The sequence below is a fragment of the Amblyomma maculatum genome, chromosome 3 (assembly GCF_055883805.1).
Source record: "Amblyomma maculatum isolate TAMU_Amacu chromosome 3, ASM5588380v1, whole genome shotgun sequence".
Classification (NCBI taxonomy): domain Eukaryota; kingdom Metazoa; phylum Arthropoda; class Arachnida; order Ixodida; family Ixodidae; genus Amblyomma; species Amblyomma maculatum.
Window position 1 is genome coordinate 121,667,675 of NC_139346.1, and position 20,945 is coordinate 121,688,619.

At 47.9% G+C, this 20,945-nt stretch overlaps 1 protein-coding gene and 1 pseudogene across 1 annotated transcript in view; one reads left to right on the forward strand and one right to left on the reverse strand.

Annotated features, from left to right (window-relative positions):
* LOC146195843 (uncharacterized) overlaps nucleotides 1-20,476 on the forward strand; it is a gene marked incomplete at its 5' end in the record, with an annotated part of 45,307 nt that extends 24,831 nt beyond the window's left edge. Inside the window, 2 exons of the mRNA XM_084597936.1 lie at nucleotides 2,516-2,636; nucleotides 18,764-20,476. Of these exons, the coding sequence (XP_084454062.1) occupies nucleotides 2,516-2,636; nucleotides 18,764-19,066 (424 nt within the window). The remainder of the gene's footprint in view (nucleotides 1-2,515; nucleotides 2,637-18,763) is intronic.
* On the reverse strand, nucleotides 8,544-10,048 carry LOC146195844 (uncharacterized; annotated as a pseudogene).
* Nucleotides 20,477-20,945: the final 469 nt, after the last annotated feature.

The following is a 20,945-nucleotide window of genomic DNA, read 5'->3' on the forward strand; positions in this document are numbered from 1 at the left end:
ATAGTACAGCAAGGTTTACTCTTATATTACACAAAAAGCGTGAAAGGTTTGAAACTTTCAGTGAACCCAGTGATTATGTACCCTCTTCTTGAAGCTATATACAAAGAATTTTCACGAAATATTGATTATTCTAACCATGATGCGCTCACCTGAGCAGTTGGTGGGAACGAAGTTTGGCAGATCGTAGACGTATACTCCTTGGAGCGCTGTGAATGCGCTTGTTTTAGGAGTGTTGGCTGCCCCCCAGCTGACAAAATTTAGAACTACTAAAAACAATATACTCATTTTTTTATTAAAATGAACTTTAATTGTAGCTGTACTTTTTCAAGTACAGTGGTCCCAAATGGGTTAAACGGAGTTGGTTGGACAGACTGATTTGCATTGGTTCCGTCTTGTTCCCACATGGCTCTCGCCACTCAAGGAGCAGTGCAAGTCTCGAAATTGCGAAAAATGGTCAAAGGTGGCAATTTTCAAAATTGCCTCTACAAAATATTGTTCAATTCCCACTCAAAGTATTAAAGAACGGCCATTTGGAAATTTGCATTTGGGCCGCATTTTTGACTCGGTGATTGTGATTCCACTCTCACACCTGCCAGCCCTTCAGACTTTCAACCAGTTTCCGGTATGATCACTGCCCTAAATCTCTTAGTGGCCTTTGCCCGCATAAGAGCAGTTTTAGGGAAGTCTGCACTTAAGAATCTGAATCTGTCGCCGCAGTGGCACCATTGGCATCATTGGCCAAGCAGCCACAGGAGGCCAATTTAAGGTAAGCCAAAATAGCTATTATAGCTGGCTGCATAAGAAAAATGCCACGACCGGTGGCTTCATGGTGTTCGTTCCTTGTAATGGCAGTAAATTTAGGCACAGCCGGTGAAGCCACAGTAGATGTAGAAGCTTAGCTGGCTTCACTTTTGATCTTGGCTAAAGGGAGGCCTCTGAACTGCTTGGTGAAGTTGGCGTTAAGGGGGGGACACTGGACTTAAAACTATTTTCCTTATTTATCAATCAAAATTGATACAACTTGGTGTGTTTGTGCAGTTTTCTGTGCAGATTCCCAAACTGCAATTATTTCCTTTGTGATCTAATTATTTCATAAGATAATTACTTCATTAGTCTAATTCTTACAAGAACAATTAAAAATGACACTGAAGAAAAGCTTCACAGGAACACATTCTGGACACTAGAAAGAATAAGCAACACAATGTTGCAAGCAGTTTTCTGATTGAGCAATATTTTTTTTTATTTTCTTAAAGTTCAAAATATAGCACTATAGTGGTCACTAGAAAAAGCAAATTTAAAAATTTTGAAAGAGAAATTAAAAAATTACTTGCAACATTGTGTGCTCCACGTATGTGGCTTCATGCTGAAAAAGAAATTATTACTGAGGTTTAAAGGGGGGACACGGCTCTTTGAAACGACGAAAAAAATCGATTTTTTTGAAACTGACATTTTTAGAATCTGTAGCTATTATTCCTTTAATTCGCTAGGTTTTATATCTCGCGGTGCAGTATTTGGGCCACAGAATCAATATATAGCATCACTGTCAGCTGAAATCCGCGCAAAAACGTTTTTTCCGAGGCGCGTAGGTCGCTTTCTACACGCGTAATCGCAGCCATCTTGGTCTCGTTGGAAAGAGCGGCTTTTCTTTTCCCATTTCCCGCCACAAGTGCCTCTGCCGGCTTACTGGTGACATTGAAATCCGAGCATAAAAAAAGTCCAAACGCGCGGTTCTATTCGTCGAGCTAGCACACGTGATTGAAAAGCGCAACAAAGTTTCCATTGTCTGCTCCTCTGCAGGAGACACGTCTCTCCTTGCTCAGTCGTAGAGTTGACGAGTGCAGCACGATGTTGGAAGCAACATCGAAGTTTGCCACGAGTCAGAAGTTTGGCAAAAGGAAGAAACGATCGGCCTACAACTTCAAGAAGCGCTCAGTTCCTTCGGCCGGCGTCGAGAATAGTCCGCCGCCAATGGCAAGTGATGCCGAAGCCGCAGAGAGTACCGAAGTGGACTTAGGCCTAACCGGATTGTCGACGAGTGAATGCATTCCGGACCGCAGCCGCATTCGGTTGCAGAGAAAAATGTGGATGTGGCCTACACTGAATGCGCAATACTGAGAACAAGCAGGGAGGAGAAAATCTAACACTTTGAAATTAGTTCGAGCAAACCATGCGCTGTGTCCGGGCTGCTTGCCGGGGTCGGGGGGGTAAAGTCTAGTGGGAGGTTGTGAAACCCAGTTCGAGAACCCCTCACTACGGTTTAACCGTGTGCAGGCCATTCGAGGTCTTTCATCGTTCTCTTTTATTGTTCTAAGCAATGTAGAGGCCTAACTATTTTGAGAACTGACATAAGAAAATGTAATTACGTTTCTGAAGCCCACATTGTTATTTGTTTAAAAATATGCATTAAACGGAATATTTTTCTCTGAATGCAGTTCTTTTTAGGGAGTTCCTGATTGGTAGTGCTCTGTACTGTAAGCTTTCTCTGGCGTCATTGTGTTTGTCTCTCTGACTGCAGCTACTACAACCCGACAGCCGTGAATCCGCTCAAATACTCTGAGCAGATGCAGAAGCGCAAGCTCCTTTGGAAGAAGCCCCAGGAGGAGGCTGCCACCACAGATGCTGAGCCAGCCAGCAAGGTAACTGCAAAGCACCATTGTCGTACGACTTCATAGTCTGTAAAAATTGCTTGTTCAATTTCTTGTGGCTGTGAGTACTTTGCAGGAAGGCCATCATTTTCATTTATTGCTGAGAAATGGATTTACAGATTGAAGGTTCTTGTCTTCCTTCCACACAGTTCAACCTCGAGACGTCATTATAACAAACCCATCGATTGCCATTCGGAAATTACCATTAAACCTCGATGTAATGAAGCCAGTAAAATTGACATTTCCCAGCATGCAGAGAACGCCGCAAAGCATTTCACAGACTGGGGAAAGGCTTTAACACTTTCCTGTCCGCGCCTATTCCCATCGATAGCCCGCCATCGATGGTTCCAAGATTCAAATTTTCCCGCTTTCAAAGCGCTCCTTGACAAGTGGCGTCATCTAATGGCAAATAGAGGAACCCTTCTTTCAGTTTTGCTTTCGATTTCTTTTGATTTAATTTTTTGGCCGTGCTGCGCCTGTCCAGATGGTCTCCGGGGTCAGGTGATCGGCTTTCTTGTTTACATCATGGCGCTGATGTCGGGTGCTCCTCCTGCGCAGAAATGGGTGTTTCCGCAGAATTTGACGCATCAGAAAGCTCGTTTTTGGATGCGAACAGAAGCAGTGATAACTCGGCAACGAATTCAGCTCTTCAGACTTTAGCACTGACAGCGAAACTGCAGCAAACCGCCTCAGAACGCCGAAAGCCATACCCCAATAAGTGTTGCCCGCTATCGATGGTTGAATTTCCCTGCTTTCGAAGCGCTTCTTGATGAGTGGCGTCATTCAGTGGCAAATAGAAAAAGCCGCGCCTCAATAAGTTTCGTGTTCACTCCCCAAAAATTTCACCTTTTGCTGCGCTTTTGGTTTTATTTTTTTCGCCGTACCTTGCCCATCCAGATGGTCTCCGGAGTCAGGTGATCGGCGCTCTTGTTATATCATGGCATTGACGTCTCTCGCTCCTGTTTCCGCGCAGTTCTGCGGAAGTTGACGCATCGGAGAGCTCGTTTTTAGATGCGAACAGCAGCAGTGATGACTTGGAAGATGAATTCAGCTCTTCAGACTTGCACTGACAGCAAAACTGCGTCAAACTGACCCGGAACGTGGACAGCCGCGCCTCAATAAGTTTCGTGTTCACTCCCCAAAAATTTCACCTTTTGCTGCGCGCTGATCGGAAGATATCACTGTTCTGAAGGTCACAACTAGTATCTACAGGGTGACAACGTCATTTGGGCAATACAGTCAAACCCGGTTATAACGAACTGCGTAATTCAACGCGATTTGTTCGCTTTATAAAGTATTCCGCTATAACCGAACCCGTTTATAACGAACTTCAGTACCAAATTCGTTATACACGATGTCCAGAACAGCGCAGCGAAAACGCACTAACTAAAGAAAAACCGTGCCGCTCACCATGAATCTACAAAAGAAATTTATTGCAGATAAATGCTCACTTATTTGCAGTAGGCAGGGATCTTCGCCTGAACACTGCGTTTAACTCCATCAGCGAGAATCGCACTTTCCACAAGCAACATCATTTCCACAAACTCCAGTCCGCTTCCCTGTATTCCGGAACAGTATCGGCGCAGCAAATCGGTAGCAGCGAGGGCTTCGTGCAACGTCGGGCGAGGGCGATCGTCTTCTGGCGGCAGTTGCCAAAACAAGGCAGTCTCGTCGGTGTTAAAAATATTGCACGGTTCGTATCTCTCCGTGACAGCACGCCACACGTCTTGCACCCACTTCTCAGCACTCTCAGCATCCACTGCTTGGCTTTCACCTGCCACCTTTCCGGTGATGGAGTAGCGGTCTTTAATTCGTTGGAGCCAACCACTGCTCACTGTAAACCCCTCGACTCCAGGACGATGGCAAAATCTTTTGCCTTCAATTGCAGCATGGGGCCTTCAATTGCAGCATGCCTTCAATTGCAGATTTCGCGCACGAACCTCCAAGAACCATTGGTACAGCGCTTTCTCTACTTGGTCGTAAGCCGGCTTGCGGTGGCGAAAGCCGTCACCATTTGGTCATTCCTGTGCATTGCCTCTGATGGCCGACTGGTTTTTCAAAATGGTGCTTAAGAGGGGACGAGGGTCTTAAAACTAACTTTTTTAGTTATGGCTAGAATCTCACGAAACTTTGCACACAGATGTGGTTTTCTCTCCTGATTTCAAAAATGTAATTATAATTGAGCTGGTGGTATTAGATCAAAAGTTATCTAACAAAGTCTAGAGCATAATTAGTGAATTTCTTACGCAGCTTTAATGAACTTTCTCATTGCATTTCGTTGCTTTTAATTACATAGATTGATAGCCAAAGTCTTCCCATACCCGATGACATCCTTCGTTTTCATCAAAAAGGCATGTCATTTTCACATACAGTACAACCTCGTTAATTCGAAGTCATCGGGACCGCGAGAAATCTTCGAATTAAGCGGGTTTTCGAATTAACCGAACACACCAAGAAATAAGACTTAGGCAAAAAAATTTGTTGCAGGAACGTGTTACCTTTATTCGGCATATTTTGAATTACTACTGAAAGTAATCAGAGATCTGGTTTGCCGCGTCCGGTAGTTTGCGGCTCCTAAGGTCATGCTCTCGAGTTGGTCAAATAGACGAAACATCTCTGAACTTCCACCGCGGCACTCAACAAAACTGCGGATAACGTTCAGCGATCCGATAACTTCGCCAAGAGCAAGTGCTCGGGGAGGCTCGTCGGTGTCGCTGTCATCGCGCATGTTCGTACCAGCAGTGATCTCACTCTCCAAGTCAGAGTAGCCAGTCTGCTCTTCGCTCTCAATGTTGATATACTCGGCGAAGCCGAATGCGTTGGACTCATCCTCTGCGCAGAGCGCATTGATGCAGTCGCAATACTCTGCTCCTTCTTCGTCAAGAGTAGTAGTACATGGGTGGTCTGCATCGGCATCAACAGTGCTTTCACTGGAAAAACCAGCGTGTTCAAAACACCGCCTGATCAATGTGGGCTCCACTTGTTTCCAAGCGTACACTTGCTTCCAAGGCATATGGCTCCGAGGAGGTCGATGGAGTACTCCTTGCCATTGTCTTCTGAACTTCTGCTGCAGCGTTAAAGTCTTGTACTTTGGCATTTCTGCACTGCTACGGTCACAAAGCTAGCACTTCTGCACAGTCCCGCCCAAAAAAACGGCACAGTAGCCGACTCCTAACCACAGCGCACAACACAAAGAAATGGCGCAGGCGAGACCGGCGCGGCGGTGGTGGTGGCGTACTTGCAGCGTCGGAGGCACGGGGGAAGAGTGGGCGAAGCACACCAAGGGATGGAGTGGGGGCGAGGTCACGTGATAAAAACCGGTATGCCCGCCGTGTTGCAGTGAAGCACGTCTTCTCCTCTGCAGGCGCGTGTTTCGGCGGTGCGCGAGGCGCACTGTGGACCGATTTTTGTGCAGAGAGTGCTCCGGCTGGGGCGCTTCGCCTATAAATCATCACCATTACTATGTGGCTTTGCCTCGCGGCTCCGTAGGGCCGTCGTTTTGCCGGGTTTGCGGCGAAACATGGATCAGGCATTGCCGCATGGCAGTCCAAATTTTCGAATTAAGGGGGGACACTGGTCTTAAATCCATTTTCTTTAATTTTTGAACTAAAGTGATGAAACTTGGCACACGTGTGCTGTTCCTAGTGCTGATTCCAAAAATATAATTAGTTTTTCTCTGAACCAATTAGGCCTTGAGATAATTAAGAACAATGGTGCACTTGCTGTGAAAACAATAGGAAAAAAAACCACTTCACAAAAACTTCTTATTAGCATATAGCTATATACTAGAATGAATAAGGAACACAATGTTGCAAGCAGATTTTTGATTTAATGATTATTTTTCATTTTATTGCACATTGAAGTTTAGTGGTCGTAACATGGAAACACAGTGGTCACAAAAAGTGCCATTTTAAAAAATTTTAAAGCAATAATTTAGAAATCTGCTTGCAACATTGTGTGCTCCACATATTTGGCTTAATGCTGAAACAAAAATCATTGCTGTATCTGCAATGGGTGTTGAGATATCGCATTCACCAACTTGACAGGAGACCAAAATTCACATCTTGAGAAAATGAGAAAAACAAACGGAAGTCATTTTTAATCACTAAAAGTAAAAAATATGTACCGTATTTACTCGAATCTAACGCGCACCTTTTTTCCGATATATCGTGTCCAAAAATTGGGTGCGCGCTAGAATCGAGTACGACCCTAAATCTCCGATATCATATCGCCATCGGCATTTCAAAATGGCCGCCTGGTATGCACTTCGAGCCTACTAGCTGGTCTAGCTGTCTATGCCTAGCTGCAGTAGCGTCCTTCGTGTGCTCTGGTACATGTGCTTTGGTTAGCCTACCCGTTTTCTGCGATTGACCGACCAGTATGGACGTGCCGAAGATTCGTCGAGTTCATCATGATGCCGCATTTAAACGGAAAGTCATCGTGTGTGCAGAGACGGACGGAAATCGGGCCGCATCACGCGCATTCGGAGTTCCGGAAACATGCGTGCGGGACTGGCGCAAGCAGAAGGAAAAGATTTTCGGCAGCAAGGCTACACGAAAAGGTTTCAGTGGACCGAAGCAGGGCCGGTTCACCGAAATAGAAGAGCGGCTCGCAGAATATGTTCTAGAGCAGCGAGTGGCGCAGCGGCCAGTGACGACGGACCTGCTCAAAGTCCGGGCGATGCAGCTAGCCCTACAAACAGGGCTAACGCGGAGCGACTTTAAAGCGAGCAGGTGCTGGCTGTCTAATTTTATGAAGAGAAAAGGCTTTTCTCTTCGAAGGCGGACAGGGATATGCCAGAAGTTGCCTGAAGAGTACGAAGAAAAGCTGCACAGTTTTCAGCGGTTCGTTCTAAGTTTGCGCCGCAAGTACGGCTACCACCTCGGCCAGATTGGAAATGCCGATCAGACACCACTGTACTTTGACATGCCTGCCACCACAACCGTTGAAAAGAAGGGGGCGAAGCAAGTGCGCGTGTTGTCTTCCGGCCACGAAAAAACACGCGTCACCGCAATGCTTTGTTGCACCGCGGATGGACACAAGCTGCCCCCGTATCTCATATTCAGGCGCAAGACGCTCCCGAAAGGAATCGTGTTTCCGAGTGGCGTGATTGTGCGCGCCAATGAAAAAGGTTGGATGACAACGGACTTGGTCGCCAACTGGATCGATAATGTCTGGCGCAAGAGACCCGGCGGCAGTTTGGGCCTGCGTGCGATGCTTGTGCTCGACGCTTTCAAGTGCCATCTCGACCAACGCATCAAGGACAAGCTCGCTGCGTGCAACACCGACCTTGTCGTGATACCAGGTGGCATGACATCGCAGCTCCAGCCGCTCGATGTTTGCTTGAACAAGCCAGTGAAAGATAGGATTCGGGCGCTGTACACCGAATGGCTTGTGAGTGGCTGCCATGAATTCACTCCCAGCAACAGAATGAAGCGTGTCTCGCTGCAAGAATTCACTGGATGGGCGAAAGATGCGTGGTGCACGATACCGTCTGCCATGGTCATCAAGGCCTTTAAAAAATGTGGCATATCGAATGCCATGGACGGCACCGAGGATGAGATGCTTTGGTCCGTCAGCAGTGACAAGGAGTTGTCTGACAGCGACGACGAGTGAACCTTGTGCCGGCATAGTGACAATCTTGGCAAGATAAGCCGTTTCCTTTTGTGTGTGTGTTTTTTAGTGCACCGAGATTAAATCTTTGCTTTTCCAAACGAGACAAAGTTGTATTGCTGTATGAAAGCGTTAGGTGCGTGGTACTCTTTTTCGCGGAGAATGGGTGCGCGTTACAATCGGAGCTTTTTTTTTTTTTTTTTTTCGGGGGTGGGGGTCACGAAAAACGGGTGCGCGTTACAATCGAGGGCGCGTTAGATTCGAGTAAATACGGTACATGTCAACTACCAGACATTGTTAATATGCCCCAGGGGCATAGTCATTTTGAGCACTACCACCTTTGTGGCGCTTGTTCAGAGCACGCTGCAAATTTTCTGCCGATGCACGCTTGCTTGTAGATGCAACGGACCGAAGCTTGTCCTTTTCTACCATACGCCGCACACTTCTCTGGCCAGGATTCAAACACAGCTCGTTCAAAATTCCTACCGAAGTCCTTTGGTGCCCTATATTAAACTTCAAAACTGCTTCTGCAACTGCGGCCTCAACACTGAAGAGGGATGTGTGCCTTTCTTTTGGTGCCAGTGCCCATATGAGAGAATGCAGGCTCTCATTATTATTTTCGGTTTTTCCCCTTGCACATCGCTCAAGGCGCTTCTTGTCAGAGAGGCGCTCATAAATTGGTCGCAATGCCTTGCATACATGACTAGGAAGGCTGTAGCGGTGCCTTGGGGCTGGCTCTCCTTTGGCACTGGCAGCATTTCGCCGGCACCAGGAACTTGAACCTGTTGGGCAAAGGCTGTGATCCGACTCCTGATCATTTGATGTCACATGATAATAGGTAGCCATCACCGCTTTTGCCATTTCTTCTATGTTGCCACTGTGGGACTTGAGTGCCCAGCCATAGTAAGAACTTAGCTTGTTGACTAGATCACCAGTTAGTCTGCCTTTACCACCAAGTGGTTCCGAGCCTGACCCTTTTTGTTTTGACAGCAGATTGCGGAGAGATGTCCCCATCCGCTTTTGAACATGGTTAATGCAATCTTCTTTGGTGACCTCAACGTAGCCATACACTTGGTCATCTTTCAGTGCGAGGAAGGACCGGCTGTCGCCGTCTGACAGCACCGTTGTATATCTGAGGTTGTGCTTCTAGAGCGATCTTCTAAATAGGATTAGGGCTGCTTCTACTTCCATCTCACCAGCCTTTTTATCAGTATTTTTCTGGCAGACGTGGCTTGCTCTCCATTCTTGGTACGTGGGGTCGTCCACTTTCGGTCCCCGCTCACAACCTGCGCAAGAATTGCTCAGGACAACGTAGTCTAGGACAAGCCCCGTAAAAAGGTCGATGACAGTGCCGACTCCGATGTGGGAAGAATGCCCACGAGTCATCCAAGTCCCATCGTAGGACACGGCTACGTTGCCAGGATTGTCAACGTTCAGTTCATCGTACAGCTTCCGGACTGACTCCGCGCATTCAACAGTCACTTTCTCGGCTGCACGCGTCGCGGCAGGCGTCAGCTTTTCTTTTACGTAGCTCTGCCACGTTTTCGTGTGCAGTCCACGATGGGAAATATTCATCGCGGCAAAGATGTCGTTGAATGCAGTCCGCCGGTACTTTGCATCGCGCGCGCAGCCAGAATGTTCACAGCGAAAGGATTTACACTTTGCTTTCCGTCCACACGCGGCGAACTCCACGCCGATGCCTTGTCGCCGCAGTTGACACATGTCAAGAAAAGCTTGACAGCGAGGCCGTATTCGCGATCACCTCGGCCGATTTTAACACTCCCTCCACACGTTTTTTATGTAGAACGCTATCGAACGCTCCTTTCAAATCAAGTGCCAGGATGGCCCTTGTCTGTGACTTGGGAGGTGTCTCAAGGAGGTCTTTGTACAAGTACAACAGGGCGTCCTGTGTTGATAGGTGTGGGCGAAAGCCGAATTGAGTGTTAGGTAGAAGGTTGTTATCTTCTAAGTATCTACTCAGTCTCGTGTTGATGACCCTCTCTATGAGTTTCCCCAAACACGAGGTCAGCGATATCGGTCTTCCTGCAAAGCCTCGCCGATACCAACTGTGGCGCAAGAACCTACAACTATATCAAAAACTTCTTATCAGCCAGGCAAGCCACTATAAACTTCGGTGGAATAAAATCAGATCTCATCACTCTAGGCCCGAGGGGAACTCCGCAAGGGGCGGTACTGTCACCCCTCTTGTTCAACTTAGCTATGAAAGATCTACCAGGCCTTCTTTCCGAAATTCCCGGCATCAAACACACATTGTATGCGGATGATATCGCTGTCTGGTGCAACTCGGGGAGTGACGCCGAGATCGAGGAGCGTCTTCAAGCAGCAGCGGACACGGTGGCCCGGTACGCCAGGGAGAGAGGCCTCCAGTGTGCGCCGGAAAAGTCCGAGTTGCTAATTCTGAAGAACCCGAGGACACCCCTAGCACAGAACATCTCGGTGTATATAGAGAGCCACCCAGTACAGAAACCCACGGAGATCAAGATCCTAGGGCAGTATATCTCGCAGGGGCGACAGAACACCACCACAATGAAGAAGCTTACAACATCCACCGAGCAAATCCTCCGGATGATACATCGTATCCGAAATAAACACCATGGCATGAAGGAAAGGGACACCATTCGCTTGGTGAAAGCTTTCGTGATCTCGCGGATAATGTACGGGACGGCATTCCTTAACCTCTCCAGGTCGGAAATTGAAAAGTTGGAGACACTCATCAGGAAAGCCTACAAGACGGCCCTGGGGCTACCGAACTCCACGCCAACGGCCAAGCTCATGGCTCTAGGAGTACATAATACCCTCGAAGAGATGTGGGAAGCACAATGGCTCTCACAACTCAATAGGCTCGCACTTACAACACCCGGCAGAGAACTGCTCGAGAAGATCCATGTTAATCAGCCCTATACAATTGACCAAAGGGAAGAGGTCCCACGCGATGTGAGAAGACGCATCAACGTGTACCCCATTCCGCGGAATATGCATCCCGCATATAACATCGAGAGGAGGATAGCAAGAGGGGAAGCCCTGCAGAAGAAATGGGACAAGCAGACTAACACCCTTTACGTGGACGCAGCAGGACCACACAATGGAGTCATGACTATCGTAGTCTCAACGCCTGCGGGGTCAATGGTGAACTGCGCCTCGGTGAAAACATCTAACCCCACTCACGCAGAGGAGGCAGCTATTGCATTAGCTGTAGCATCTAACCCCAACGCCGTTGTGCTCACTGATTCCCAAAATGCCTGTCGCAACTTCAATTACGGATTAATTCATAAGTCAGGGTTGTCATTGCTAACTAAGCACCCACCCAACCAAGCATCAATCATCTGGTTTCCCGGTCACCTGGAACTACCTGGAGGAAACGAAGCCGCTCACAGGCATGCCCGAGCTCTTCTATACCGGGCGTCTCCCCCTGATGACCATAAAGGGTGCCGTGACCTGATAGGTTTAGCAGTGTATGCTGACAATCTCGCGCCATACAGAACAGCCAGAAAGGAGTACCCAACACCACACAAATCCCTCAATAAGTTAGAAGAGAACATCCTTAGGAGACTACAAACCAACACATACCCAACACCAGCTAAATTACACCTGTGGTACCCTACACTATACTCTCCGCAGTGCCCACACTGTGGAGAGGTAGCTAACCTCTACCATATGGTGTGGGCATGCCAATTTAATCCCTTAGTTGACCCCATTCCCAACCCCTCGGAGGAGCAGTGGGAGGCTATTCTGCTCAGCGATGATCCTGACCGTCAGCACTGGCTGGTGGGGAGGGCCAGCGCAGCAGCAGCAGCCAATGTACTACCGGACTAGGCGGCCCACCCACATGTTCTGAGAATACTGAATAAATAAAGATGTTTTCAATCCACACGTTTTACACTTTGCACCGTCAAGAAGGCTGTTGATCGACTCGATGCAAATCATGGCGAAGCTCGTCTCATCAAGCGGGCAGATCGCGGCATCGCTGGCGACAAAGTCTGTCTTACGTTTCGTTGCTGGCGTTGAATCCAACTCCCGCAGTTTGGCGTCGGCTTTTCTCTTTTCACTTGCCAGATCGGAAGGTGTCAGAAGCGTTGTATCGTGACGAACGCGGCTGACGACGTCTGAAGTGTGCTCGCTTGACAGGCCCGCTAGGCCTAGCTGATCCGTAGGTTCGTCGACACGGTCACTGGACGCAGGAATCTGCTCGTTTTCGGCGTCTCGCAACACCAAAGCACCTTTCTTAGCATTGCCGATCGACGACTTTTTCTTTTTTTTGCCATATTTATGACGCATCGCAAATTTTCTCGTTGGCGTAGACATCGCTGCGAGATCTCCGAGGCGTTCGAGGCTGACAGCACTAGGCAAGATGGCGTCTAAGGGCACGGCTCCGACTGCCCTGACGCGCGCAGCAGACGACGCGAGACGCGAACGGCCAATCACAGGGTCCCTTTTTGTCACATGCACCGAAGCAATGAATAGGAACGTGTGCTGTGGCTTTTTTTCTTTTCTTTGTTTGTATCGAACCAATGAGCGACACGACGCGCAGAAGCGCGAAATTTGAAGTCGAAAAGCCACTCTTTCGAAAGAGACCAAGATCGCCGTGAGCGTGGCCGTGGAACGGAAGCTATACTTTTTTGAAAATGCGCTATTTTAGTGAAAACATCAGCTTGAAATGAGCCAGCCGACTTGTTATAAATTGATATTACGCCTCAAATATTGACACGAGAGGTGAGAAACTTGGTGGAATCAGAGAATAATAGTTGTAGATTCTAATACTTCAGTTTTCTAAAAATTAATTTTTGGGCGATTTTTCCGCCTTCAAGACCCGTGTCCCCCCTTAACCGGGCTGGCGCAGGCCGCCTGTTCGAATTATCCGGCCAAATTTACATTGGAAAATACGGGACCGCAGAAAACCTTCGAATTATCCGGGATTTCGAATTAACCGAGTTCGAATTATCGAGGTTGTACTGTATTATGGTGAGAGTAAAAGGCTGCATTATTTGAAACGAACTCATTAAGCTAATCTCAAATTGACATTTATCCATTGCCTAAACTAAAAAACTAAAAATGTCATCGGGTACTTCATTTCTCTCTGAAGAAAATGGTACCAAAGTTATTTGTGTGAACTAAAATGAAGTTATCAAAACCCTGCGTAAGACTGTAGAGTAGAGATCGACCAAAAATATGAAACTGAGAAAACGGCATTTGAAGTTTGACCACATATTATAACTTGAACAATCAGTAGCCTCACTGTGATATTTCTCACCAAAAATGTCATGCTCTTCCCATTTCCAAAACTGTCTTTGGATTTTGAATATGTCAACTAAAACTGAAACTATCACCATTACCCGTGGCCAAAGTAGTGTATGCCATTAGGAAATCAGGAAAATTTTTTGACATGCAATATTATTTTAATGGCAATTTGAAAAAATCTCGATAGAATGATGTAAGTGTTGGATCACCCCCTGATCTTTTCAATATGACTGCAGTGGTGCTAAATTTGTCATTGTCACTCGGCGACAATGTAGAGAAAAAGCACAGTAAGGCTGAGTGCAGTGTCCAGAAACAGCACTGAGAAAAACGTATTTGCATTTTGAGACAACCTTTAACTTTTGCTACACTGCAGCTATGGTAATATAAATGGAATCGTTGTGAGGCTTTGTTCTTTATGAGGAAGGCTATATACTAAACATATAACAGTACCCTCCCCAAATACTGGTAAAAGCTTGCCACAAAGTCTAAATATACTGCCACTAGAACCAGCGGGAGAAGCTTTATTTACAACTTCATATGCCTGTGCCAGTGCCCTTCAAGGCAAACAGATACTCAAAATTACGATAAAACGGTCTTGCAATATTAATAAACCTGCACAAAGTTTAAGGCTAAAGCACAGCGGCATACTGGAATGACCTAATAAATTGGCTAATGTTGCAGAATGAAACTTTGCTACTTTGCTGTACAGCGCATGCAGGGCCGCACGCGGAGTCCCTTGCTGGAGCTAAAGCTCGAACTCTCACACCCCTTGAGCGCAGCGACGAGACTACTTAGACAATCAGAAAAAAAAAATAAAAAAGAACGAAACGAAACCGTCCGCGGAAAAGGAACGCGGGCAACGGCGCGATGTCAGGCTCGCCTGTCGTCTGAAGCGACGCGAGAAAAAAGCAACGAAGTGGTAGCGTCGGTGAGGACCATGAGTGTCAGTTAAATCTATCGATGCTATCTTTGATGCCTCTGAACCGCTCGCAAACGATTATATGCCGCCGGACGTGCTGCAGCTAGGTCGAGAACACGCCGCGCGACCCTGGCAGCGCGCCGCCGCACTCCCTGATACGGCTACGTCTACCGAGCTACGTCTAAAGACCAGCACCGGCTGCGGGAACGACTGATAACGATCGCGAAAGCGCATCATAAACGAGCGAAGCAGCAGCCGCGACGAAGAACGTTAAAAACAAACAAACAAAAATGGCAGCGCGAGACGAGGGGCTCACTTCGTGAGCACGTGCTCCAGCCAATCAGCGGACCGGAAACGGCTTTCGGAAAACCCACGACGGTGGTCGTTCTGTTTGAGCGACGTCATTTGGAGATGTCGCAAAATGCGCACAAAGAAACAAGCTTCAAAGCAAGTCCAAGATGGCGGCGGCCAGCCGGCTGCTTCACCCGCGGCGCGCGCGGGAAGTTCGAACAATTTTCACCCCTTTTTTGGCCATTTCGAGGCTCCCGTGGCGTTTTAAAAGTCGATTTTACCGTATTTCCCGATCGAATTCAGTGTTGATATTTTGAAGGCTAGTGCTCAAAGGTACAGACATTCCGAAAATGCATTTTTCTCAAAATCAATTTTTCGCCCATTTTTGACCAGTTTAAGACCCGCCTCCCCCCTTAACGTGCTCCGCGGAATTTTGAAATGCGCAGCGGACTTTTTTTCACCGCGGCCAACACGGCGAATTATTTCCTGCTTGTTGGAAAGCGGTAGTGCACGCCGCTGCTTCGTCGTCATCTTGCAGGATGTAGCACCGGAATGCAAGTCAGCAGCAACATAGGCACGTCCGGAATCGTGAGGATAGCAGCAGCACAACTTGAAAACGCGAACAAAGAAAGCTCCGAGGATGCGGGAAAGTGCGCCACTGACGCGTTCGTTGTTCTGAGGCTGCTTTCCCTTCGAAGATTCTTCCCTTCCCTTCGCCCAAACTTGAAACCAGTTCTGGCCGGTGTTTCTTCTTTCTCGAAGCGCAACAGTTCCGGAGCTGCTCGCACGTCTTTGATCACATGGTAGGCAGCTGCCGAATAGGAGCGCTGCAAAGAGAGGCTGGCCAATGGCGCGGATTTTAAAGGCTACTCACACTATTCCGGGCGACGGCCGCGCATGCGTACAGGAGGGTCCCTCGTGGAAGCTGCTGTAGAGAGCCCCTCCTGCATTTTACGGAAGCGCGGCACGGGCCGAGGCCGCCTGGAAACAACGCGGAATTGGCGCAGAAGCACCGTAGCGGGCGCGTGACGACGTATGCGTTGTTTGAGACCTTGGGGAACGGAGCCGTCGCCAATCCCCCTCCCATCTAACAACGGCATGCGCTAGAAGTATTGCGGCCCGGCAGCGTGGGCTGCCCGGAGAGTACTCGGAGCCGGCACAAAGGCCCGCCCGTTGGCGGGTGTTTGGCGACCGATTGCGCGTGCTGAGTTCGCTATATCCGATGTGTAGTTCGTTATAAAAAATACATTTTATATGCATAATGCTAGCGGAAATTCGAGTGTTCGATATAAAACATAATTCGCTCTATCCGAGTTCGTTATTTTCGGGTTTGACTGTATTACTTGCCAACGGCAGCGCAGGGAGTTGTGTTTTCCGCTAGAGGACAGCCAGGGGTCGACCATGGCGTAGTCGACCTCGACTACTGTTTTCTTTTCAAACTCAGCGAATACTGTACACAGAAAGCTAGAATTTGCAATGTTGCATTGGTCCCTGTAGTAAAAATGTATATTTTGAAAAAAAAATTGTTTCATTTCTATCAAAAAACTTTGATACCTTTGTTTGCTTGTTTCTTTTAACTACAATTTTTGCTGATAGTTTTTTTTTTTTTCATCACTTATAAAATAAATATATGGATTGTCACTAATATCATTGTGAAGAAGGATTCCTCCTCTACAATTTGATACTAGACACTCCTGTACCAAGTAAGTTATGTTAAAGAAAAAAAATATTAATGAAATCGCCCAAAAAACCACCCCTTTTTTTGTGGACAGGAAAGTGTTAACTGGTTGAAGTGGGCATATTGTGAGTGGTATGACGACATGCCCATATGATTTTGGTTTCGCAGTCATTGCTGCCCTTCTGAAAATTTGTTGAGAGTCTCCGATCACAACACCGATTTGACAGCTCGTCTGTGTGATCGGGAAATGAAAGCTGATGGCGCCGGGCTATGCCACCTTTCCCACCTTGTCTGTGACAGCGCAAACGGTGCCCTACATTGTACCAGGTGGACTGAAACTCAAGCACGAGCTGTCGGGCACCGTCTGAGTGGAATTGGATGTCGAAGAGGCCAGGTGCCCCTTACCCTTCCTTCCAGTTCTTTCGTCAAGCTTATGGGAATGATGTAATAATTGTAGCGCGGCTCCCTTTGAGTGCAGGTGGCACGCCGCATTTGGCAAGTCTGAGCAAGATTGCTAGAGCTGCTTCTGATCTTGCTCGCTGCGCCGCCTGAGCAGTGCACAGATGCTTGTGCACCTAGAGGGGAGAAAACCTGGGCCAGGGGGCGCTGCGCCGCTCTGTGTGTCAGCGCCTTCCATGGAGACCCCGTCAAAACCTCCACGCAGCGCGGCCGCGTCTGCTCCCCGTCGCATCGAAAAGCATGCTGTCGTCTGCTCCGCTCTGCTTTCTAGCACGTGTTTGTGCGTGCGCGCTCGGTTGTTTCTCTCTTCGGCCGCGTTCTGGCCGCCGTCGCACTTGTAACAAACTGGGCAAAAAAAAAAAACTGGAATGGAAAAGGGACAGCGCTTTTTCGCAAAACTCGTGTTGAAACGGTAACGGGATGGTTGTCTGCTTTTTTTTTTTTAGGTATCTCGTACCGCTCGTATCTCGCACCTGTTTGTAACTGGCAGTGCCGCAGCAGCCATCGCGGAACTAAGTCGGCCTCAAGAAATATATGTCATTAATGCCATCACTTGGCGCTTGTAGAGGAAAAACACATACGTCAATCGTTCTATCCTCATACGCGATCCTGCTTCGGGAGCTCAAAACTGCGCATTCGCTAGAGGAGAAAACTGAACTAGGGATTGCACAGCGTAGCTGTGGAAATAAGAAGACAAAGGTTTCCATGGAGAGATGTCCCCGTCTGCTTGGAAAGTCTTTAGGCATCATTTCCTCGCTCTTGGTCTCGTGGAGAGAGGCAGCTGCCGCCAAAATGGCATGCCTCGGCTTCTCGTCAGTGATCCAGGTCGTTAACAACCCCTCATCGTTGAAGGTAGATAGGTCATTGATTTCGGATGGCAGCGCCGCAGCAGCGCACTCCCCCTGACTGCTGTCAGCAGGAACCAAAGGGTAAGGCGGCATGCTTAGTGCCTTTGTAGGCAATGCATCCTAAACGCGCCGAAAACAGGCCCCACGGCGCCGGTAGCATCGCTTAAAACGTCTGTCCCCAAACAGTTGAATAGGCCCCTTTCAAGTGAGCAGCCACAAATAGAAAGGAAGCTCTCCAACCTCTCGCTCCGTGTGCACGTGCGCAGCGCAGGTGCGGATGCGCGTAGGTTTTGTAGTTTCTCTCCACTCCGCTAAAAATCGAGCGCTGGTGTCGCGGAGCAAACTCCAGCTTTGGTTCCCTAGTGGCTTCCACCGACGCTACGTTCACAAACCTCACCTCTACTGCCCCAGATGGCAAAGTAGGCGGCGCATTCCACAACTCACCGCATTTATGACTGCCATGCGCTGTTCTTCTGCCTTCGGCATAGGCACTTTGGTGTGCGTCCCGCTCAGCCTTCAAGCTCATAGCACATTTTTTTTGTGCCAGCAGTGAAATTTTGTGACATTGAAAGCGCATTAAAATTGACTTCGTTATACTGAAGCTAAAATACCTGATGTTCTCTGGTTCGTTACAAGTTTGTTACATCGAGTTTTAATTGTAACGGTGGTTAGCCGCTGCCTCCCGCAAAGATATGCAACAACAGCTAACTTTGCATCACAGTTTGCTGTTGAAAACTGCCACCAGTAGCAGAGATACCTGTGCATTTGGGCCCCATAATATGCCCTCCAACACTGTTGGCTTGAATTAGTAAATTATTCTAAGTATTAGTGATGCGAACAGAATGTCGACTGCGTGATTGCAGTACACCAGTAAAAGACGCTTTGAAAGTTTAAAATGCCTGAGTTGTGGCCCTTTTGTGATGTTTGGGAGTTTCATGATTTGCTATTGCTTAATCGATGCTTCCTTATTATTATCTTTTTATTTCTTTTGTGTTCTTCCGCAGACAATTATAGTTTCTGTTTTATTGATTGCTCAATTCACTCTTGCTCACAGCCAAGCTCCACCTGTGCCAAGGTCTGGGAAGGGATGACCTTCGCCCAAGACGATGACGGCAAGGTCACTGCCAAGTTCCGGAAGCTCATGGGCATCCGGGGCGACCCACCACCACCAGCTGAGAAGCCTGGCCCTGCGGCCAGCTCGCTCCTCAAGCAGCAGGAGAAGCTCTTCCACGACCTGGACCAGCAGTACGAAGCAGCCCGCGTCTCAACACACACGCACCGCGGCGTCGGCCTCGGATACAGCTCTCAGATGGCCACCTTCTTTCAGCAGGCCAACCTGAACACCAGTGGCAAGTGAAAAAAGCAGCAAGAAAAGTGCAGTGTGGAAGGTGGTTTGACGGACCCGGCTGATAGTCATGAGTGATAAGCACCCTTTTCTGTTAAGTCAGGTGCTTGGTGTCCTCAGATACAGACAGCAGAACTTGTCATCACTGAAGTGCCACTTGTGTGCTGGTGTGCTGGTGTGCTGTGGTTTGCTAGCTACGCACAGCTTTGTGGCTTTGTTGTAAAAAGTCAAAAGACGGTGACTCGAATGGGCAGATCTTCAGTTGTTCGTGCAGTGAGCAGGTGTCTAGTATTTAGTAATCTGGAATGGATAAAAATTAGTGCAGCGCTGTATTTGGGCACCACGATTGTGACCAAAGAGGGATTTTATTTATGCCACTAAGGCATCATCTTCAGTTCATGTCGGCTTGTTGACATATCCATGAGAGGATGTAATTGGCAGGAGTTTGATGGCAGCAGAGCAGGGGGGAAATGTTGTCTTTTTCTTAGGTTGTGCTTTTTCTTAGAGCAGTTTGCCTACTCAATGGGTAGCTACTTGCGTGAGTTCATTTGTGAGACAAGTGACCACTAGCAGTAGCGCTCTGTTCAAGAGTAAGAGCTTTTAGCCAGATATGTGCCATATGCGGAGGGTAATATTTGCCTGACGTTGCCAAAATTTTTGGTTTATTCAATGACACAGCTGTTGGCTGACAGTGGGTTAAGATTTATAGCTTCCTCAAAGTCCTGGCAAAAAAAACTAAAAATTTCTAAGGGGGTGTATAGCCTCAGACATGCAGCGAATGCATAAGCATGCAAATTTTGGGGGAATTGCCCACCTAAATTTGGAGGTTGCCTTTCAGGTGGCTATACTCTGATTGGGTTGGACACCAATTCTGGTTAAATTAGGACAAGGTCCAATTTCGGGTGTCCAGGGAGGAACCAAACTTGAGGGTAGCCATTCAGTAGGCCAAACATGGTCGATGTCTTCGGGGACCCAGGGAGGCCAATTTTTGGAGGGGGCAAGCATTTTCTACGCACACTGTCTGGAGCATAAGCTTATTAATGCTCACGAGGCACCCATGACTTGCCTAGTGGGCATGCTAAGATGGGGGGCTACCTAAAATCTGGTATTTTTGCTAGAGTGTGCAATTGCTGATCCTATGCATGGACCTGGCACATTTTTTGTGCCTGATGTTGAATACGTTTGGATTCTGAAGGGAACAAAAGTATCTGCGACACCTGTCTGAACAATGGTACTCCAGTCGTGCGCACATTGTCCACATGTGGCTCTGCCATGGGAATGCACAGTCATCTTTTCAGCTGTAAATACAACATTGTGTGTGTGCATGTCAACGTTTTTCGTTTTCTTTTCCCTACTCTTTGTTTTCGTCATCCATAGAACAGCGTTTGAAAGGCACAATAAAGTTTTTCATTGAGTTTTGAACTGCAGCTCTACCACCCTTGTGTGGGATGTATGGCTGCAACAAGCATGCACTGTTGCATTGTGGTGCCCATGCCTTTTTCCATCAACATTAAAGGCAGATTCACGGAAGGACCATTGGCCCTTGGACCTGGCGTCACATAACGTCCAGCCTCCACTCCCTGAGGTTAGTGCCTTGCCCATAATTGTTGAAGTATCAGGGAAATCCTGTCTCAGCCAAATACTAATCCTATTCCCCCCTAGAAATTGAAAGTCAGAGGAATAGGAACAATAAGACTAGGCTTGAGCGCGGCTTCTCCCTATTGCGTGGACCAGTTGTGGACCTCGCAGAGCGGAAGAACATGTGATGCCTGGTCCGCGAACCAACAGTTAGGTAGTCATGTGAATCTGCCTTAATAGGTGAGCGTAGATGGACAGAGAAAGCCAGACCAGCGTCCAGCACATGGCTACCTCCTCCCATGGAGCAAGAAGG